This window comes from Phalacrocorax aristotelis, chromosome 7, assembly GCF_949628215.1.
Source record: "Phalacrocorax aristotelis chromosome 7, bGulAri2.1, whole genome shotgun sequence".
Lineage (NCBI taxonomy): Eukaryota > Metazoa > Chordata > Aves > Suliformes > Phalacrocoracidae > Phalacrocorax > Phalacrocorax aristotelis.
The window spans coordinates 25,680,576-25,703,509 of NC_134282.1; the positions used below are offsets into that span (position 1 = coordinate 25,680,576).

General features: G+C 40.8%; 2 protein-coding genes across 5 annotated transcripts; one reads left to right on the top strand and one right to left on the bottom strand.

Annotated features, from left to right (window-relative positions):
• The first annotated feature begins 380 nt into the window (after positions 1 to 380).
• DUSP28 (dual specificity phosphatase 28) lies at positions 381 to 3,347 on the top strand. The gene is made up of 2 exons (XM_075099354.1): positions 381 to 975; positions 1,884 to 3,347. Exons 1-2 carry the CDS (start codon positions 628 to 630, stop codon positions 2,016 to 2,018), a joined length of 483 nt encoding a protein of 160 aa, XP_074955455.1. The 5' UTR covers positions 381 to 627; the 3' UTR covers positions 2,019 to 3,347.
• Positions 1,066 to 17,931, bottom strand: LOC142059957 (claudin-15-like). Of its 4 annotated transcripts, none has more exons than XM_075099346.1 (6): positions 17,824 to 17,931; positions 17,125 to 17,400; positions 8,711 to 8,875; positions 8,483 to 8,564; positions 5,610 to 5,720; positions 1,066 to 4,209 (listed from the first exon to the last, which is right to left on the bottom strand). In XM_075099346.1, the coding sequence occupies exons 2-6, from the start codon at positions 17,342 to 17,344 to the stop codon at positions 4,110 to 4,112; spliced, it is 678 nt and encodes a 225-aa protein (XP_074955447.1). In that variant the 5' UTR covers positions 17,345 to 17,400; positions 17,824 to 17,931; the 3' UTR covers positions 1,066 to 4,109. The 4 variants fall into 4 exon arrangements, with proteins under 4 accessions (XP_074955447.1, XP_074955449.1, XP_074955450.1 ...); XM_075099348.1 differs by having other exon boundaries at positions 17,125 to 17,295; positions 17,824 to 17,920; XM_075099349.1 differs by having other exon boundaries at positions 17,125 to 17,386; positions 17,824 to 17,910.
• Positions 17,932 to 22,934: the final 5,003 nt, after the last annotated feature.

Here is a 22,934-nt window from a genome sequence, read left to right on the forward strand (position 1 = left end):
CTCCCGTGGCCAGGTCCTTGGCCCCATCTCCTCCCAGCCTTCACAGCTTGACTGTGTGTCTGCACACTCATACATAAGATACTCTGGCACCACACCAGCAATTTTGCTGAAGTCCAGCAAGATTAGCACTACCATATCTAGCTAGCCTAGTAAATCATTTTCTGGGTCCTCAAAAAGACACTTTTGTTGTAGGTGAGGAGCAACTAGATGATCTAGAGGTAATCTAATTAGTACTGCATTATTGCACCAATCCTGCATCAGTGCTGACCCCAGCAGCAGCCTTCCTGTGAGGAAGACAGGGGGTTTAGGCCCTTGTAAGAGGCTGCTATGAGGCTAGGGACTGTACAAAGCCAATTGTTTTACAAAAGATCTGTGGTCTCTTAAATTAGCTGTTGAAATGTGACTCTCAGGCTCCAGCAGGCGCTAGGACCTGCCTGAGACTGTTTGGAGGGGATAAATATAGCACAGCCTGGTGCAGCCTGTACACATTGCTGAGGTAAGCAACCCACACCCCAGGCGTCCCACCGCACCAGGGCTGTGCTGTGGCTTGAATGCCGTGCAGAAGAGGCAACCTGGGAGCTCTGCAGTGGGGTGGTGGTGCTGGCGACGCTGCGGCCTTGGCTGCTGATGCTCCAGCTCTGCAAGGTCACCGCCTCACTGCTCATCAGCAACGCCAGGGCAGCCTGCAACGAGGACCTGCTCACGCGAGAGGGAGTCACCTTTTGCATTAATGTCACCAGGCAGCAGCCGTTCCCTGGCCTCCAGCAGGTCCAGGGCATACGCATACCTGTGTTTGATGATCCGGCTGAAGACCTGTATCGGTATTTTGAACAGTGCAGTGATGCCATAGAAGAGGCTGTGAAGAGCGGTGGGAGGTGCTTAGTTTACTGTAAAAATGGCCGCAGCCGATCAGCTGCCATTTGCACTGCTTATCTGATGAGACACAGAAACCTCCCACTCAAGGATGCCTTTGAGGTATTGTATTTATACCCAGAGTTATATTTAAACATCTTTTTGGATACGAAATGCAATGTTTATTATGAGTAATGATGATTTCTCGCAGAATTATTTTGGTGCTCTCATCTGTTTATTAGCAGTTATACAGATATTCAACATTTGAATAAAAAGTCCACTGTAAGTTTTTTCACCCCCAACTTGGACAAATAAGTTTTTGGGACAAATATAATTACAAGAACAAATAGGTTTTAAGCACTGGTAGCCAATATGCAAAGGTGGTTGCTTTGTGAACATGTTTTCCCTATTGTTTCCTTATTCATGCTATATGAAGTTAGACACAGAGACATAAAGCAAATGAGTGAAATGGATGCAAGTGTGTGCAGAAGTTCTTTTGCAGGATTTGCTTTTATCACCGATGTGACAGCTCAACACAGCAAAGAAACATCATCTGTTAGGCCTGCTAAGCAGCTAGGGACTAGCTAGCTATGAGTAACAGCATCTCAACTTTATTAGGATGCCTGTCCAATACATATGACTCATGCTCTACAGTCGTTTAGTCTTCACCCATTTGGTAGGTATATCACTAGTCTCTAATTTAGATGACTGTTTGCTCAGTACTAGACAGAGGCATGCAGATACGTGACCAAATGTCACGCTCTCTTAAACATGCGTGGTGTCACCACACTTTGTGAGGGACATTTACAGCAAATTCAACAGCTCCTTTTCATGTCTTGCCCATGACTCCATTCTGTAACAGGGATCACATGCCAAGAGGTCTTGGCAAGCATAGAGTGAGGTCAGCTCACCAAAATATCTGTTTATTATTCTGTAGCCAAATCAAACCCAAAGTAAATCTTCTCAAAAGTCTAAGAAGAAACAAACAAAAAATCCGCCCTTGCTTCTAAAATGTCTCTCTTTTTTCCTAGACTGTGAAGACTGCCAGACCAGCAGCAGAACCCAATGCAGGATTTTGGTCTCAGCTGCAAAGATATGAAGAAGATTTGCAGATACCAAAGCAGTGTGAGGTGCTGAGCAAAGGACTGAGAAATAGCAATGTGTGAAGATGTTTTAAACATAGTTAAGAGGCTTGCTACAGATTTAAAAAAAAACAACCCAAACCAAAAACATCACTTCATATATCACCTATGCGTAAAATGCCTCACTCCCAAAACTGAGTTGATGGTTCATTAAATTCAAATTCTTTCAGACCATTACTCCTGAAAGTGCATGGGAAAGGGGCAGATAAGCAGGGAGCATCAGCAGAAACTGAAAGTGATTGGAAGGACTGTAAACAAACCAAAGAAAGGCATGGCGTCTTTGGCATTTATTTTCCCCTGAATGGCACTGCATATGATAACAATGTATTGAACGAATGAACGAGTTACTACATAGGGATTTTACTCTTGGATTTTAATTAAACTTCCCACTGACGTCACTAGAAGACCTGATGCCAGGCCAAGGAAGTTCTGAATTTCTATCTCACCTACTGGCTCATACTTCATGTTTATGAGCTGGCACAACCTTTGGTGGGAAACCAACACTGGAACTGCTTAGTGTCTGCCTGAGTTCTGCATTTTCCTTACATTCAACTAGACCAAAATATCATCACAAAATTACCTTAAAATCCAGAGGACAGAATATACAGGTGATGGTAAGGACTTCATGTCCCACCATGCAAGTTAAGTGCCTTGTCAGCTTTTGAAATTATTTTCCAAAATACCAAAGGAATGATTTTAAAAACAATAGCTGATAGTGGAGGGAAGGTGGTGGCACTGGCACTCTAAAAGTATTCCTAAATCCTTTTAGCTTTACTTACTAAGCCTAACAAGATCTATCAGTGCCCAATTCATGCCTTAATGTGTCAGTTTACAAGTCAGCTGTGTCTCAATGCAAGCAATATGGCTAAATTGTTTCTGCTAATACTGCTTGCAGGCTGCCCTGTGAAATTATCTACTGGGATATCAAGGAAGCTGCACAGAACTTCTAAAACAGACCACAGTTATGTTTATCATAAGACATTAGAAGTAGAGAGAAACACCAAGGTATTTTGTTGAACTGTATTAATACATTTGTAATTTAAAAGGGGAAATTTATGAAACCTGTGAACCTGCAGTGTGAAATTCCATTCCACATTGCTCAAAGCATCAGTACAAAGTCAAGTGAGCTCATTGTCATCCGTCTAACTGCTTACACAAGGTGAACATATGCTCCAGCAGTAGAGTAGTTTAAGGCAGAAATTCTCATGATGGAACAATGACAGAGAATAAAGCCACTGGGAAATTACATGAATTAGACAATTCACATGCAGTAGAAGTTCCCAAAGTTAAAGATTGCTCAAAGTTAAAATAGGATTATTTTAAAAGCTGAAAACATAGAAATAAAAATAAAAATTGGGACTATCAACTTAGTTATCCCAAGGCATTTTTGCACCTGATGTTTTCTCCACTCCCAGCTGTGGTTGGTTCATTCTGTGTCGTTTCTCTTTGGTATCTGCATTACAGCCAATGAGAAATCTGTTGCACATTTGCAAATTTGGAGCTTAGTGGTTGTTAGGGAATTTTTTGTAGCTTTTATAAATCTTGACCATCACACATAATATGAAGTTCAGTATAGCATGAGACTTCAAGCCCACATAAGACTATGTTCTTAATAATGGCCAGTATACCGCTCATCAAGAAAATCTGTTTCAGTCCACCTGTGGAATAAAGTTCAAAAGCTAAAGCTGCTAAACAAAAGTAGAAAGCTAAACATTAATGAAAACACAATACATTTCTAACTGCGAGGCGTATTAGCTTGCAGTCAGCTACAGCGTATCAGTTCCGCATGTTTGAGTCAGCTGAAATAGAAACAGTTGCTCTTGATTGTCAGCATATACCCCTTCTGTGGTTAAATTTTACCAGGCTTCAGAGCATGCAGAAAACCTTCGTGCCACAGGATTTCGCATCACAGCGTTTTTTGTAGAAACCTATTTACACTTGAAAACCACTTCCAGAAAACCATTCCTATTTACATTGAAAAAAAACATACCTCCTCCTTGTCCTGCTCCAAATTAAGATGAAAGATTGTAACATGGAACTGGAACCCTGAAAGAGGTTCACTTCTTTATTTGAGTTCATAACCTACTAACGTTACAAGTGATGTAAAAGGTAAGTTTAGACGTATTCCTTGTTGCTTATGATTGTCTCAGAGTTTTTGGTGTAAATGCGCTGCGGATGAGCTGCCTGTCCTGCTGAATATGCGTATTTGTTGCAACTGGAAATCAAGAAAAAAAAGATACAAAATAATCAGTATTACCCGCACATGCATAGTTTCAGATACTTAGGCAGTTTCTCATTTAGGTCTGTATCCAACCCACCAATAGCACATGCTTCACAAAGGTGCAGAAATTAGAAGCCTATTCTCATCAGTCTTGTAGTTAAGGGGAAAGAGATGGGCTTTCTGACAGGCTGCACAGCCATCTCTCTCTTAACGAGAAGCTCACTCTGGATTCCTAACTCATGTGTGCTCTTCCTTGAGGCATTTTAGTCAAGTCCCTAAAGCAGAAAAGAACCTAGACCTTAGTGTCTTTGTGCAAGCTGCAGTTTTAAATACAGGAATCAAGGTGATGAGAAAGGAAAACTGAAGTATCTTCAGCCAACCCCTTCAGCTGTTATTTGCCATGTTGAACTTCTATTTCACATATCAGTTCTGCCTGACTTTCAAGACATTTCAGGATATTTGGGACTTTGTATCAAAGTATGGTGAGCAAGATCTAAAGTCCAATGTGGCTGATGAAATATTACCATAAAACTTAAATGGCTTCAGATTAGGCAATGGAGCATCAGAGGAATACTCTCACTTATTAGGTGTTTTTGACATAACTTTTCTAAGATTAAACACAGCAGCAGTAAGCATGCTTCTTCCTTCCATGTTATCATCCTCTCAAGCTTAGCTAGTACAGCCTCCAAGCCATCTGGGTTCTTCTGGGTTGACACGGACCTCTGCTATTTCTGACAATTTCATCCCTCTCCTTCGGAAAGGGACCTTCTGTATGTGTGAATAATTTAAGATTGAAAAAAACCAACCAACAAACCCAGGCAAGGTTAAATATTGAGGCCAGAAATCTCAACTTTTCTGATTTGTTGTGCAACAAGACATTTCCACAAGGAACAAGAATTAAAATATCATAGGTGTCTAATGATCAATTGGATATGCTTTGGGAGGGAAATGCCATTACTCTTTCTGCAAATTAAATGGCATTTGAATATTTAAATAGTAGTGAGTATTGCAGAAAACCTTTATTATAATACACTATATTCTTTGATATACTTTTCTTTTGGCAATAGATAGTTTGCTCTTTCACTGTACATTTTCATCATGCAAATCTTAGAACCGTCAGCCGTACCCAGAATTACCAAATACTAGTTATAGGTGACCACTGATGGCAAAGTGTCAACAAGTACACTGTCTGGGAGGTACAAGTATTTGGTACAGCATCCCCCACCATCACAAGTCTGTGATATGCCACAGCACTGAATTAATAGGTACAATTTTCTGTTTGTACTTTAGATGGCTACAGGTTTATACCGGGGGTGAGGGAAAGAGAATAGTATACTGATAGAATATGGTATATAATTGAGAGCTAACATTTCAACTGACAAATGCAAGATTACCTGTAATCCTGGCTTTTCTTCCCTTTGCATGAACAGGTCAGTAAGATCCCACCAAGCATATAAAGAGCAGATCCAGCCCAGCCTAAGTACAGAGCATCTCCTAGTTCATACCTGAAATGTGAAAGATTTTATGGAAACAGCATATAACAGAATCACAAAGCCACTATTTTAGACTGCGCCATAAGGTGCACAAATCATGTAAACAAACAAATCTAGTCTGCGTAGAAATCAGCTAACTGAAAGGTACTTCAACAGATAACAGAGGAGAACAGATCTGGCTTTGTGTCAGTTCAGTAAAACTCTTACATATATCACTGGTCTGCCAAATTAGTGACAGTACAGAAAGTACTAAGCAACATAAAGATAAGTAGCAATAAATACTTGCATATATTTAATAAATTGTTGATAATAAGCTTCTGTGCAGTCCACAACATTTATTTTGCCCTTGTATTGGCTGTGCCACTGAAGTAATTTTGCAAAACTGAATGATTTGGACCTTACTTACTACTTACTGTCTGTGTCATGAGAAAAGGCTAACCATAGAAATCAGTTTTCTATGGACATGATGCTAGATCACCTACAAGCAGCTATTTATATAGGGCTAGTTTTCAAACTTATGCATCCTAAAGAATATTCAGCACTCCCTGTGGTTATATGGCTGAAATACATTTATGAACAGTCCCAGGTTGAAAATGAATAGTTCTCCATTTTACTGTACAAAACTGTACCCTTCAGGAAACTGCCTAGTCCAGTCCAAGAAAGTCACTGATAATTAATTTGACCCAAAGACTAGACACAATCGAGCCTGGGAAAGTCTGGCAGGAGTTTCACAAAAAGAGGCGAACAAATTTTTATATTCAAAGACTATATCCACAACACAGCTGTACCTCTGTGCTGTGAGGTAACTAATGTAAGAGCAAAATAAGTGTCATGGACTGCATAGAAGGTATACTGAAACCAGGTATGTGTGTTTTCTTTCCACTTGTAAACAAGATCATTATTTAAAAGTGTCAATGTTCCTAACTCCAGATTTAATTGCCAACAGGAAGGTTTGCACAGGTTCACTGCTCTCCATGTTCTCATTGCACACTGGAGCTGCCAAGTCTCCAGCGTTTTAGGTGCCTTCCAAACACAGAACAAGGAGAAAATCATTATCTCAAATAAACAGGAGTGCAACTTTCTGGAGGAATACTGAGGAACAGTCAGAGAGTGTTGCCCAGTGCATGCAGCTGTCTCTGCTCACTAGTCACTTATAGACATGAATGCTGTAGATTTCATACCAAAGGAAAGTATATAGGAGGGATCTGCAGGAGAACTTAGGTTGCCTTCACAGGTGTATGAGAAATTCCTCTAAGAATTAGTAGAGGTTAACTTTATTAATTAGCTGAAGTCAGGCCAAAAAAACGCAATCTGAAAAAACAGATTTGCCAGTCTGTTAAGAATGAAAATCAATATTGGCCTGCAACTGAATTTAAACCTGTCTCACAGAGTCCAAGGAGCACAAACTTCCTCAAGAGCATGTCTGGCTTTACCAATGATCAAAGTTAATTCACTAAGAACTGCTTAGTGAATCGATAGTCTTAAACATGAAGTTTAGATGTTAAGAAAAAATATTTCTTTACCTACTGAATGCAAACAATCTGGTAACTGATTAACATGCATTGATGTTGAAGCCCCAAAGTTATACCGGATAACTATAAAACTCGTTAACTATCCCACTAACTGAAATTCCTTATCAACATTTGTTTCAGTCCTCTAACATATTTATTACCCTTCATATAATTCCCTGAAGGGGATATAAAACAACAAAAAGTATTCATAACTGCAATTTCTTTGTTAGTGCTTGTTTGAAAACACAAGGAAAACTGAAAAACATTCAAAGCAATTGCTTAAAGTACTTTGATTCACAACAAAGCACTTCACTTCTGACCTCCCTGATCTGATTCTCAGGAAGAAACTTACAAAAGACTTCAAAAATGATCCTAGCAACTAAAGATTTATAGTTTACTGATCTAAAAATTAGATACTAATTAGAGGTACTGGCAAATTATATGGCCCCTTTTCCCCAGACCAGCTCTCACATGTTCCACAGACAATATGTTATGTTTCCCTCTCCCATTTTCCCCCCTTCTGAAGGAGAGACCCTGTCACCTCCACCCCTGTTCCTCGTTGCTAAATCTGTTGACCTAGATAAGGTGCCATTAAGTGAGCATTTGGGTTTGAAGACTGTTGCTTTTATATCAGACAAGAATAAGGGCTTTTATACCTTGAAACTTATGTGCAACTGCATGAGCTGACAGTCCCACAAACTTGGCCTCATTTTAATTCATAAGGAAAACAAATGGTGAGCTGTTAATATATAGTGAAAAACATTATTTTACTTTTTTAAGACAAGCAGCACACTTCGGTGACATTTCTCAGCTATCTGCAGGTCACTAGTATACAGTTCAAGCTGGTTTCTGTATTTTTTTTTTATTTGCTTCTATATCTGAGGCATTGTATTCCAGCCACAACTAGAATTCTGTACCTCTCCTGGTACAAAAGCCGAAGAAAATTAAGACTTTTACCTTTTCTTCTTCATAGCATTGCGACGTGCGCTTAATTGAGTCTCACAAGAAAATGTAAACACAGTACAGAAACCCCTCAGATGTGGGGTTGATATTCCTCACACATTCACTAAACCTTCCAGAAGAGAACTCTCCTCTCTCCCCACCAACATCTCTGAGGTGAAAAGATTCCCTGAGGACAAATTTTAGCTCCTGTAGGACTGGATAACAGGATCCATCCAGGTTCTGAAACTCTGGAGAAGCTGAGGTTAGTGCAGCTCTCTGTAACACATGATGGTGCTTGGTATGACAGATCTATTAACTTACTTGGTTCCAGCATATAATGGGTCAAAAAATTGAGCAGTAACCATCGCAGCATACCAAGAAACAGCCACCATGGAGCAGAGACCTACCAGAAAAAGTTTAAAAAGCACACAGGTGAATGATGAATGGCAGTTACAACTTTAAACCAAGAACAAGTGTTCATTTCATTTAGCCTAGCTGTGAAAGCAATACAAAGTATTGATAGCATTCTCATTTCAGCCTCGATATTACCTCCTAAAATAAAGAGGAATCCTCCTGTGACAGCAAACTTCATTTTTGCATCTTCATCGCTCAACCCAATGTTTGTGCACTTCAAACCAAGCAGCGAGAGTACTGTAGCTATGAATCCCAAAAGGATGGAAGCAATCATCAAGGCACGGCATGCCTGAATATGAGCTGAGTAAGACAGAAAAAGAGAAAACAAATCAGGATCTATACAGAAATTAAATTACTCTTGTGCTGAAAAAATAAAAGTTATTAGAGGGAGTGACAAAATTAACAGGAGCAGTAAGGAGTGAATCTTGCCCAACTTTGTTATTTGGTTCAGAGAAGCATCAAAACCCTAGAGTGTTTAACCTTGAAGTCAATCAGGTTTCACAGTTGAACTACACTTACACTTTATAAGCTCAGTAAATCCTCTTGGGGCTTTAGTAAACCCTGAAAAATTATAGCAAGCCCTTCATAGCTTACATCTTTAAGTCCTGTAAAAACATGTAGTGGTATGTATGGTCATTTCCAGGAGCAGAGATAAGTCTCCTACTCACAAGTCCTGGTGGCTGCCTTACACCTGTACAGCTGAGCGCACAGGACACCTCAGAACTCCAGGTCCTAGTCAAGGTGTGCAGGGCTCTGGCACTACAGAGGAATTGGAAAAATGTCCTGACTTTGCTACTTCCTGTGAGAGATGGGAAAGAAAGTGCTTGAGTGAGCAGTGCACTTTAAACTCTGAGTCGGGGACGAGCAGATCTGAGCTGCAACATTCATCTCCTCCCTAAGACATACTCCTGTGGAGAGGTTACAGCTGGTGTGGGCTCATTAGGGAATTTGGTATGCTGATGATTCTGCACCGCTTAACCTCCTGGTCTTCACATTTAGGTATCAACTGCACAAAAACTGGGACCAGATTATTAACCCATCTCAGAAGGAAGGTCAGACCAGGGACTTCGGGCTCCTTGAAAATGGCACCCTGGATTTGGCAGGTTCCAGGTCAAATGGCACTCTGGCACCTTTCTTATGAGATAAACATGCCAAGTGTCACCAACCCAGCAGGTCTTGGCCACTAACTTTGTTGAACTCAAAGATCTTCAAGGTCTTTGCCAACCTAAATGATACTATGATTCTAACCACACATCAGAAGGGTCTGAACTGGACTGTATCTGGACAGTCACATCGTTGATGCTAGCATTCAAGCTCTTGCTCTCTGATCACCTCCATGTCCTCCATGGTAACCTGCTCCCTAGCTTTGTAGTGGAGTGAGCGCATAACTCTCCAGGCACCACAAATCAGGCACAGAAACAGGAGGTGAAGTGATATATTCACACTCAGATTCAGTGGGCTGTATAGCTTTTTGTGGCTTAAAAGAATTGGTCCTGCAAGCTTGAATTATCAAAGACAGTAGTAAGCAGACATGAGATAAATACACAGAAATAAAGGCTAACATTGTTTGAGGAATTAATGTTTTGTTGAGCACTAATTCTAAAATTTTTGGGGAAAAAATACAGACAGCAATAAAAGTGAAAAGGCCCCTCAAAGATCCATTAACAGGTTAAGGTTTTTTGCCTGCAGAAGATACTGTTAGGACAAGGACTCAACGCCAATGCTGCTTTCTAGTTTGAGATCTTACACCATGCAGCAGGAATCACTCATAGCAGGGATCCAACAACTTACATTTCAGGTCTTTGGGACTCGTGCAGTATTAGATAGGACTCCCCCTATCTTTCCAGAACACACAAGCATACCCTCAGGCTAACTGCTTGCAAGTCAACGGCTGTATTATTTTAACAGAAGAGATTTCATACCATATCTTCTTTGTACCACAGTACAATAACCTCAACAGCCTTAACTGAGGAGCTTACTTCACAGTCCAGAAAGCTCAATTTTTTGTCTTTATCTTAAAAATGAGCTTATTGAACAAGATACAAAGTCAGTTCATTTTATCAATGAATACTAGCTGTAAGAAATTATCCCAAAATCCTGTCATTGGAAGAAACACCTATGGAAACTTAAAAAGAAGAAGAAGAAAAAAATTTTAAAAAGAATTTGGCAGCTAACTTTATATCAATGCTTTATATCAAATGTCTGATCTAGTTGTGACTAGATAGATAGTGCTAGATGTACATAGTAGCCAGTCTGGGTTTCAATCTTATGCAATGCTGCTTTTAAAAAGGTCCTCACTTCAAACATTTGAGATTTGGGCTAATGGCTTGCTGAATTCAAAACCTTTAAATCTGTTTCAAAGAACCAAGTCTGATGTTTCCCATGCACAAAACAAAAAATCAGAGGCATACCACATAGCTCAGTTGCCAATAAGGAAACCTTCACAGAAAAGCTTTATGGTCCTTCTGACGGGAGGTAACAAAGACACTTTTTTTTCTTTTTTTTCTTTTTTATTTCCCTTCCCCCAGTCCCTGGCACCTTCTGCTGTAGCAGTTTCAGCTAAGTTTCTAAACAGCAAGTTGAAACACACGTAAACTGATTATGATAATTTTCAGTCTGCCTTGGCTCATATCTGCAAGTGCTACAGACATTTCTCAGAGGTCCCAAAGTTTGCTCAGCCCTCGTTGCTACCAACCCCACTTTCTTCCCTTTTTCCTGGTTTGCCCCAACTGTCCTCTCAACTTTTTCTACAATTCAGTGTCTTCTAATTTGTTTATTTTTCAGTTCTCCTTTCTAAACCCTTTTTTTCTCTACAATTCTGCAAGATGCTTTTCCCTTCCCCTTCCACCTGTGTCACCCCTCAAATATATTGCCATCTTCTCAACAGCTTAACTGATCTCCTCTTCAACAGATCAAATCTAATCTTCACAAATTCACTCTCATTTACTTTCTGTCTGGCCCCATTTTTGTTCCTTCTTGCTGACTCCATGTTGTTATCCGCAGTTCTCCAGGAGCCTTGCTGTTACTTGCCTTCCTTTCTCTTTAGCACATCCACTTATGATGCTCTTTTCTGCCCCCAGCTCCTGCAACTTCTTTAAAACCCACTTTTTAATCAGCAGCTCCAAGATGCTGACCTGATGTGGCCCCATTGCCACATCTGCACGCATGGGAGCTCGGTGACACTCAGAGGCAACACCACGTGTAGATACATCAATGACAAGATGCTGCCTGGAGTCAGTGGCAGTAGGTTACAAACCGGCCCTTGAAGTGGTTTATGCATGAACCAAATGAACACTCACATAACCACGCTGCAGAGGATAAAGTCTGATGGATATCATCCTGCTATTGCTGAGTCTAAGAAGTTTAAATAGGGTGTTGTACAGAGTACAGGAGCCAGCAGATCTAAATTTCCTGATATTTAGAACCACAACCAACAAGACATTAACACATATTTACAAGCATATTAACTTATAACATATACTAATTGTATAACTTATAATATTATATATGTATAACATATACTCGTATATCTTGCCTTATCTACAATTTTCAATCTTAACATGCAAAAACCACTACCACCTCTTAGCTATAAATGGTATTTCTTACCTATTAGATGAAAAAAATTCCAGCTACAGTACATTGGCTATCAAGTATTGCAAAAGAAGGCCTATACAATAATGCAAATTAAACATGGAACTGTCATAAGATGTGTTAAAAAATGTCTGCTACTAATTCCTCCCACAAGATGCTAGAAAAGAGATTCCATCATATTTAAAATGCCTGTTAATATAAATGCTTGATCAAGCAACTTCATTTGCCTTATTTTTATAGCCTTTCTTACTGTGCTTGACACATTCTGGTGCTTAAGAGATTTTTATTACTTCAACCCACAAACTCCTCCTTGGCCAGTTATTTTCCAGTACTACCAGATTACTGAAACAAAAGCTTTACTTTTTCCAGCAAATTTTTAAGCAATATAAAGAAGACTGCGCAAAGTCACATACCAGGCAGTGCAAGCAGAGAGTCAAATTCTCTGCAGTTGGATACTCCAGTGCTGTCTTCTGCACAGCTCCTCCACAGGTTTTCAAATATTGTAGACGTTGTGATCACACTACCATGTACAGTGGAGACTTTCCAGTAATTATTCGGCAAAGTAGCTCCAATAATTGCCCACCCACCCAAGCACAAAAGAAAACCAACAATTTCCAACGCAGCAGTCATGCTTGTGAGTAGTAACAGTTAAATATCCCTATAATTAGATTACAATTAAGTGAAGCCTTTCAGAAGCCTCCTTGCTGTTTTATCTCTGGGTTTCACTCCAAAATGAGGCTACCTTTGCTCTTTGCTCAACCCCACAGATAAGGCTTACAGTGCATGACAATAAGAAGTGGGAGCAGTTCACAATAAAGATATTAACATTTTTTTAAAAAAATCACAATATTAATTCTTTTTCTAACAAGAAGTGGAAAAATGAGCCTATTCTTAGTCTCAGCCTAGAAACTTCAGTCAATATTAATGCAAAATACCTTGTAAGAGTGATAATATTGGCAAATATTTTATTTCTGTCTCTCCTCTGAAGTCAGCTAAGGTTTACACAAGATTAAAATTGTTTGTAATTTTATTATTGATCTCAAATCGAAAAGCTTTACTGTCTTATTTTCTTGATGACTCAAGCATAAAAAAAGCTCGAGAACAGGAACTTTATTCTGTTGCTAGAAAATTTAGCACATGTTTTTGAGCTATGGTCATAAGCGATCCATAGCAACTGTACTGCCAGCTTCTTTCAGGAAGATTAAATCTGTGGATGAGTGGTTTCCGTTAATATTTTACAGTCTATTGATCTATATTTAAACACATTCAGTCTTAAAAATAGTCCCACTTACTGGAATACAAGTCTAATAATGTATGTTTCATGGGAATGAAATATAAGGGAATGAATGAGCCAGTGTGACAGACCTATTTCAAAAGGAATAAAATGATGAAGGAAAACCGCTATATGAAAAATAATACATAACAGCTGATTGCACCTGTTTGTCAGAATACCTTAGTATTAAAAAAAAAAAATCTAGGCAAAGTAGAAGTATGTTAAACTTGGTTTACTTGCTTCTCATTTTTCCTAGACAAAATCATAGACCCAATTCATAACACCCACTAATGTTAATAAGTTTAACTGCTTGTGTATCCAAATGGGGTTAACCGTCTCTTGCAGTGATAACCTACTCTTATCTCCAGGAAATGGAGTCAGAGTTTCTTCATAAAATAATCCTGCTGTGATGCAACATGGTAACAGATTCACAGCATTTACATAAAGACTACCAGAAGGATTAGCCATTGAGAGTCACAACTTGCCCATAACAGGTATCTGGGTGTTTTTTTTTTTAAATTCCCTGGTCACTTTGAGCTGATGCTGTAGGTTGGTAGGCTCCGCTGTAAAAGGATACTACAGTGCCACCACAATATTTTTGCTCCCTTGGCAGCCAAGGGGATCATTGCCATTGATTTAAATAAGAACAGATGTGGCAGCACAGCCAGCGTGAACCTGTGCAGCGCTGTACTTGCAACCTTTTAAAGAAACTACGTGGCGTGTGGTAAGAATTGATCTTCTCAGGTGACTTTTACAGAATTCCTTCCTTTTGCTAAGTCACTGCAAACTGAAAAATGATGGCATAGTAAAATGAACACACTGTGCCAGTATACTGGAGTAGCTGCATCCCATTAAAAGCCCTTCAAAGAGTTTCCATTTAATTTATCCATACACAGCTGCTACCCTGGTGACCTCTGTGATCGCTTCTGCTGATGGCACTTTCAAAGTTGAGTTTAGTTAGTACCTTGAATCAAGTGTCCCCAGATTTCATACTGCTCCCAAGGATAAAAAAAATTTAAGAATTTCATTTAAAAAAAATATATCTCCCTAATTAAGAAGGCTATTTCAACAAGCAGTCATAAAGCACATACATAAACAGAAAATATTAAACTGCAGACCTGGAAAGCGTGAGTTTTCCCTATATGGCACCAGGCATTTTAATCATTTCCTGAAGGAAACCACTCTTAAATGGTGTTGAAGAACAAAGGGTTATTCTTCACTAAATGTCATAAACTATGGTTTGGTAAGTGATGGACATAACAGCAAATGCTGCCTGCAGGAGGCTCTGCATCAGCAGAGTAGAAGAGGGTTGACAGCTTCACATCAACACCATCCACAATGTGGGAGTTTTCCTTCAGACTTGCTCTAACCTGGTCAGGAGAACTGAACACCCATCAACAGCTGGAAGTCGGGAGGTGCATTCCTGGCGCACATTTTCCTGCTCTGCTTCATCCATGAGGAAACCAATTTGTGCACTCCAAGGCCACTTCACAATGCAAACCAAGTGCAGTAAATGGGAATAATTGGAAAATTCACTACAAAAGTGTACTCCTGATGTACGTAAAACGCTAACATTGACATGCCAAGCTGTGACCATGTATGACCATAGCAATATATGACCATAGACAGAAATTGCTCCTAACCCCTCTGATATTCTCAGAACAGAGCATATTTGCATGTAATACAGTTGAGAGTGGGTTTAGAGGCAGAAAGAGTATTTTTAAAATCAGATCAGCCCATCCAGTTGGGAAAAAAATACTGAAAATATTAACTACCTAAATGTTTGATCAACATGTGCTGTACCTTGATCACTTCTGCAGATTTGTTTCAAGATCCAGGAATGCTGACTGAACACTGTAGAAAGAGAAACAGCCCTGTGACAGACAGCAATTACTCTCCAGGCAGCCACATGACATGCCCATCGGTTGGCATGAGGAACTCCATGCTGATTTTAGGGGACACACAGTTCTTCGAACAGCTGAAGACGATCCATCGAGCCCTGCCAAATAGGGGTGTCTCTTCCATTTATGGGGGCCATGGGAAGGGAGGGAAGAGAAGCCCCCAGGAGGCAACTGCTTCAGTTTTACCAAGAACTATTCTGTTCCTGGGGAATGTTTTCTTTCTGTGTTGGGTGTAATGAACCGCATTAAAAAAAAAAAGAAAAGAAACTGTCCTACATTGACTCTGCTTGTCTCTATAACAGGGCTGAAATATCTGTTTCTCCCTGTTCCATGAAGCAAGGCAGACCTGCCACACCATTATAAGCATGTGTGCCATCTTGCTACCACATACAAGAATTGAAGGATCGTTAGACCCATCTCATAATTCTAATTTCCAGAAATCATACCTAAGTTTCTAGATGAAAATAAGGCATCCTGGTATCTACATAGAGGAAGTCTGGGAGAGGAGCATTCTGATACTGTGTACCAGAACAGCATGAAAAGCTGACATTGTCTCTGATGCAATAAGTAGAATTTTTTAAAATCTTGAAAGGATATGATTAGCTTCCTTTTGAGGCTACAAATTCTGGCCTCATTACAGGATGCCAATACTTATTCTTACACCATCGTTACAAAAGCAGATGAGGCTACCGAATCAGGGCCCTGAGGAAGAACCACAGATACGCTGACTCTTGAGAGTTAACTCTTGAGAGGTACACTCTCATATTTTAGAGCTCTGCTTTACAGTTAGGCAGCTCTGACTTCAGTGGAGTCCACGTCTGTGTCAAGAAAAGCACAGTCTGTGACACATGGTATCTGTAAGTTTTAAGCACTGCATATCGGGAATAAATCAGCTGGAAGGAGTCCAGACAAACAGCAATGACAGTAATCAGGGATCTATGAAGCAGGGAAGGCTTGAGGAAATGATTCCTTGATATAACTCATAAAGTCACTGCACAATACTGAAAGTTGTAAAAGAATAAATGCAAAGTTCTGTTTAAGACAAAGCTGGACAAGATGCCAGTTTTCAAAGGTTATACTGTTACTGTTTCTACACTCAGTTTTCTGAGGAAATAACTTAGATGTTGGTCCTTCCCAGTCCTTTACCATAAAAAAGGTATTTAAAGATATTTTTAAAAGCCAGAATAATCCAAACAAATAATTTTCAGTCCCTACAAAGACAATTCTTCCCTTTCTATTTGCAGATAAACTGCCCTACTAGCACAGACTACCACAAAAAACACAAAAGCGTCGGTCGCACAGATGTATTTTAAGCTGGCCACCTCTGAGACATTCCAGAACAAATACACCGATTTAGCACAAAGTATCAAACAAGTTCTGGAATATCTACAAAGCCTTGTCTCACACAGCACAAACAAGCACCAGTGCTCATTGACCTATGATCTGTTTGTAGTTAAGAATTATGCCAAGTAAAAGGATACTATTTCTTCCAAAACAATTAAAAAAAATCTTAGAGTCATCGTATATCACCCATACCTCTATGCCAACAAAACAGAGATGGCAATAAAGCCACAGCAGTTACTGAGCTGAATTGCAGGGTGAAGGATATGGGTTTCACTGGGACCCTTTAACCTGCCTGCAAGTACTACAAAACAAATCCTGTCCATAACAGACCCTCTGAGACAACCACAGTATATGCTGTCCAACCACACTAACATGCTGTCCAGAAAGAAGGAATAAAAGTACATCTCTGGTTTTTATATACAGATGCCATGTGCACTTACTGTCTGAACTCAACATGTAGAGAAATTTCTTGCACTGTATTGATCCAAGAGCAGTCACTGCACAGTCCATCCAAAGACCTTCAGAAATCCAGTCTGCAGTAACTAGCACTGTTGCGGTGTCCGAAATTTTCCATCTGGTAGACATGGTAGTAAAAAGTAAAGTGGTGAATCCTGCGAAAGCCAGCAGCAGTGCACAGATTTGTAGGGAAGACGATGCCATTCTTCTGACAGAAGTTGTTTTCAGAGAAGCATCCCAAAATTTCTGATATTAGAAACCTGTTGTAACAGTTCATACACATACAGTATATGGAGTTATCTCTACACAAGCCTGACCTATACGAAAACATCAGGAAGATCCCTACCTAGAAAATAATTTATCACTAAGCGAATTATAGAACTGGAATCTAAATCTCATTAAGTGATTGGAATACCTAAATATTCTATGATATCTGAGTATTTTCTTAGGAACCCTTTTATTACTGTACATGTTTACCATAAAAAAGACCAACAGAGCAAAACCAGAGGACCCAACAGAGAAATTCTCTAATTTGAATTTGCAATGTTTCATCTGTTCTTTACTTGCTTGCTAACTCAAAATTCTTTTAAAATTAAAAATATCAAATGCTTTAATAAATTATTAATCTCCCAATTCAGTGTGTATCAATACAAATTTAAAATATAATAGATTTTGATACTCACATTTATGATACGTTTCTGACCTGTTTCATCTACCTTCCTGCTAGATGCTAATGTCAGCACTTTGTGAGGACCAGTTCTATGAAACAAGTGAAAGTTTCGTACTCTTCAGGACCTTTCCCCCCATTCTAAAAATCAAGGACCCGGGGCCAAAGCTCTGCCCAACTGTTGCACAAAAGCTCAAGCATGGCTTTTTGCTACAGCGAAGTTTCAGTGAAATGGATGACTCAAATAAGAAAATTACAACAAAATCATGTAGGTTAGTACCAGAGATGCTCAGATTAACCTGGCAACCATTGGCATATAATTTGCTTTGTCAGTGCCACTGAGCTGCCCATGTACCATCAGACTCCAAAGCAAGACAGAAAAATATTATTACAATTTTCAGAATTATTGTTTTACCTGAAACTTTTGTTGTGCTTGTCACCAAGACACTGTTTTCATGAAAGGAAGCCTGTGTCCATACAAGACAGGCAAACAATTAAAGACAGGGTTTGTTTTAGGATGCAGTCCACACTGTGAAGGAATATGCAAGTTTTCTGCATTAAAAAAAGAAGAATTCAAGCCTCCTCCCATAATCATTCATTTTGAATGACTGCAACACTGGGAAACTGCACAAGAAAAGAAGGATTAAGTTTATTCTGCTCTGGACCTGCTGTTTAAGAACAGAGAAGGCCTGGTGGGTGATGTGGTGGTCACAGGCTGTCTTGGGCTCAGCGACCATGACATGATAGAGTTCTTGATTCTTGGAGAAGTAAGGACGAGGGTCAGCAAAACTGCTACCCTGAACTTCAGAAGGGCAGACTTTGGATTGTTAAGGAGTCTGGCTAACAGAGTCCCTTGGGACGCAGTCCTGAAGGGCAAAGGAGTCCAGGAAGGCTGGATGTTATTAAAGAAGGAAGTCTCAAAGGCGCAGGAGCAGGCCATCCCCATGTGCCATAAGTCAAGCAGGCGGGGGAGAAGACCAGCTTGGCTGAATAGGGAGCTTTGGCTGGAACTCAAGAAAAAAAGGAGAGCTTACTGCCTTTGGAAGAAGGGGCAGGTGACTCAGGAGGACTACAAGGATGTTGTGAGGGTATGCAGGGAAAAGATTAGGAAGGCGAAGGCCCAGCCAGAACTTAAACTGGCTGCCACCGTTAAAGATAACAAAAAATGTTTTCATAAATACATCAGTGACTAAAGAAAGGCCAGGAAGAATCTCCCTCCTTTGTTGGATGCGGAAGGTAACCTTGCCAGGAAAGATGAGGAGAAGGCTGAGCTACTTAATGCTTTCTTTGCCTCAGTCTTTAATAGTCAGACTGGTCATCCTCGGGGTTGTCAGGCCCCTGTGCTGGGAGATGGAGCTAGTATGCAGAATGAAGTTCCAGTTGTTGAAGAGGTGGTAGTCACCAACCTGCTCATTCACCTGGATGTTCACAAGTCCATGGGACCGGATGGGATCCACCCAAGGATACTGAGGGAGCTGGCAGAGGAGCTCGCCAAGCCACTCTCCATCATTTATCAGCAGTCATGGTCAACCAGGGAGGTCCCAGATGACTGGAAACTAGCGAATGTGACGCCCCTCTACAAGAAGGGTCAGAAGGAGGGTCCGGGGAACTACAGGCCTGTCAGCCTGACCTCAGTGCCGGGAAAGGTCATGGAGCAGATCGTCTTGAATGCCATTACGCAGCACGTGTGGGACAACCAGGGAATCGGGCTCAGCCAGCATGGGTTTATGAAAGGGAGGTCCTGCCTCACTAACCTGGTCTCCTTCTATGATAAGGTGACCTGCTTAGTGGATGAGGGGAAGGCTGTGCACATTGTCTACTTGGACTTTAGTAAGGCTTTTGACACTGTCTCCCACAGTATTCTCCTGGAGAAGCTGGCTGCTCACGGCTTGGACAAGTGCACCCTGCACTGGGTTAAAAACTGGCTGGGCGGCTGAGCCCAGAGAGTGGTGTGAATGGAGTCAAACCCAGTTGGCGGCCAGTCACGAGTGGTGTTCCCCAGGGCTCAGTGTTAGGGCTGGTCCTGTTCAATATCTTCATTGATGATCTGGATGAGGGGATTGAGTGCACCCTCAGTGAGTTTGCAGATGACACCAAGCTGGGTGGAAGTGTTGATCTGCTGGAGGGCAGGAAGGCTCTACAGAGGGACCTGGACAGGTTGGATCATTGGGCCGGAGCCAACGGTATGAGATTCAACAAGCCTAAGTGCCGGGTCCTGCACTTCGGTCACAACAACCCCATGCAACGCTACGGGCTTGGGGAGGAGCAGCTGGAGAGCTGCCTGGCAGAGAAGGATCTGAGTGTGTTGGTCGACAGCCGCCTGAATGTGAGCCAGCAGTGTGCTCAGGCGGCCAAGAAGGCCAACAGTATCCTGGCTTGTATCAGGAATAGTGTGGCCAGCAGGAGCAGGGAGGTGATGGTGCCCCTGTACTGGGCACTGGTGAGGCCGCACCTTGAGTACTGTGTGCAGTTTTGGGCCTCTCACTACAAGAAGGACATTGAGGTGCTGGAGCATGTCCAAAGAAGGGCAATGAAGTTGGTGATGGGTCTAGAGAACAAGTCTTACGAGGAGCGGCTGAGGGAGCTGGGGTTGTTCAGTCTGGAGAGGAGGAGGCTGAGGGGAGACCTTATCGCTCTCTACAACTACCTGAAAGGAGGTTGTAGTGAGGCAGGGGTCGGTCTCTTCTCCCTAGTAACAAGCGATAGGATGAGAGTAAATGGCCTCAAGCTGTGCCAGGGGAAGTTTAGGCTGGATATTAGGAAAAACTTCTTTACCAAAAGGGTTGTCAAACATTGGAACAGGCTGCCCAGAGAGGTGGTTGAGTCTCCATCCCTGGAGGTATTTAAAAGAAGGGTAGATGTGGTGCTTCAGGATATGGTTTAGTGGTGGACTTGGCAGTGATAGGTTAGCTGTTAGACTCAATGATCTTAAGGGTCTTTTCCAACCTTAACAATTCTATGATTCTATGATTCTATATTCTACTATAAAAGTTTAATTGAGGAGGGACCGTTTGTCTCTCAAGTGATTGTGTAACCTCTTCAAAACACACATAACTGTCAACAGAGAATACCTGAAATTATATATATATACAACGACAGCTGAAAAATTTATAAACTTAAGCAACAAATTCCAGCAGGCTTCATACCATATGGCAGGCCAATAATCCAAATGAATGTTTCTGCCTATTACATAGGTATGACCTGTGCAATCACAATTCATTCCTGGCAATAAGGAAAAGAAGATAAAACTGTATCTTCTGCACCATCACTATGGGTAGGACATATATCAAAGTTGTAAACACAAAATTCTCATTAAAATGCAATAATTTAACATATCATATGTTTCAAAGTGAGGAAGCTTGGAAATTAGATTTCACAAATACAGAATAACAACTTTCCCCCACCCTGACCCAAATTCAACCATGTTATAGCAGGACTACAAATACCACTGTAAGAGTCCTTCTCCCACCCTTAAAAGTACTGTCCTCTATTAATGCACCTGTTAGAGGTGACAGAACATCCATGGACTCCTCAGTGTGGGTGAGTATTCCTCAACAGAAAGGTGCACACGTGGTCTGAATCTAGATGGCAACATTTCAATTTAATACACAGGGAGATGTAAAGTGACAAGAAGAATAAACTTTGATAGCATGGTGCATAATGGACCAACTGAAAGGTGTTTTGTTTTCCAGATTTTCTTAAGACAAGCATACAAAGAAAACCTTTGCTACTTAGGAAGCACACAGTGCTGGTATTTGAATTCTTAGGGGCCAGGGAGTGGGTCTGGTGTCTCAGTAAGTATCGGGAGCCCAATGATGGGTCACATATCAACAGGCCACACAATGCACGAGCAGAGAGCCCTAAAGCCTCTCCTGAAATGCACATCTCCAGTGGGTAAAACAAGGGCTAGTGAAGGAAAAAAAAAAAAAAGGATGATGTGTGTTTGTTCGTTTAAACAAATCAATTTTCTTTATATTTCCCTGGCAGCATTTAAGCCTTGCAATCAGTAATCACTGCAGACAGGCACCCACCCAGTGGATCACATTAATAAAAAAACTGTTTGTGATTTCAGACATGCCCCAAGGTGGGACAGACCTCCCTGGTTCCTGGCTGAAGGATGTCCAGCAGCCCATACCAGTTGACTCTGCAACCACTTTGCTGCTGCTGTTCCTCCTGTCTTTGTCTTCCTCTGCCCCAAGGAGCCACTTTCACTCATCCCTTCCTGACCCTGCTACTACCATGCAAAACCCATAGGACAGTCCAGATGACTCCTTATTTCCTCTGGGCCACCAGTCATGCACAAGACTGCAGTCCCCATGCAATGGCAGTGATGATTTCTTACCACTGTTGTAGTTTTAACGATAAAAGTAATGCCACAGAAATGCGTTCCTTTAACAGGGTGAGAGTTCACTAATAGGAACCATCTGCAAAAAAGAAGCTTTCAAAAGCAAACAGCTTGTTACTTCAACTGACACCATATCTATCCTCCTCTCTCAACCTGTAACACATACACCCTACCGTTCAGGACTTGATTGTATTAGCTGCCATACACTCACTGTTTATAGATTTGAGATGATGGCACAACTAGTAGCTAATATACTTTGCAACTGTCGAAAGGAGAGTGACCATAAACCAAAACCGAATAAATACATAAAGCTCAGAGCATCATCTCTCACAAATTACACACATAGGCTATATACAACTAAGAGCTGTCATGATAAAAACAAGCCCTGGGGGAGCAAAAAAGATCACCTTAACATTAAAAACAGCACAGCCAATATGTACGTAGTTTGAACACAGGACAGGAAGGGTTAACAAAGAAAAATATTTAAGTCACTTAAACAAACATCACTCCTGATAAGGTCTCTGGAAGCAAAAACAAGTGATAAAAGTGTCTAAACTGGAAAATTAAAAAATTCTTTTATTTCTTTTTCATTTTGTTACTTAGAAAAACAGACAGAGCATTGATTACAACACTGGTTTCAGCTACATACGTGTATATATACATTTTTAGCACTGGAAATACATGGCTTTGAACCTGCTAATCATTTCTGAGTTCAAGCAAATTCTGAGGCTGACCCATGGACACAAGTGCAATCAGAAAGAGATAAAATGTAGGTTTAAATA

What these genes read in the sequence shown, in the direction of transcription:
- DUSP28 (XM_075099354.1), top strand. Translation starts at nt 628, where the DNA reads ATGCTCCAGCTCTGCAAGGTCACCGCCTCACTGCTCATCAGCAACGCC. An exon ending in CACTCAAGGATGCCTTTGAG is followed by an intron (nt 976 to 1,883) that starts GTATTGTATTTA and finishes CTTTTTTCCTAG; the next exon opens with ACTGTGAAGACTGCCAGACC.
- LOC142059957 (XM_075099346.1), bottom strand. Translation starts at nt 17,344, where the DNA reads ATGGCATCGTCTTCCCTACAAATCTGTGCACTGCTGCTGGCTTTCGCA. An exon ending in CTACATGTTGAGTTCAGACA is followed by an intron (nt 8,876 to 17,124) that starts GTAAGTGCACAT and finishes TGTCTTACTCAG; the next exon opens with CTCATATTCAGGCATGCCGT. An exon ending in ATTCCTCTTTATTTTAGGAG is followed by an intron (nt 8,565 to 8,710) that starts GTAATATCGAGG and finishes TTTTTCTGGTAG; the next exon opens with GTCTCTGCTCCATGGTGGCT.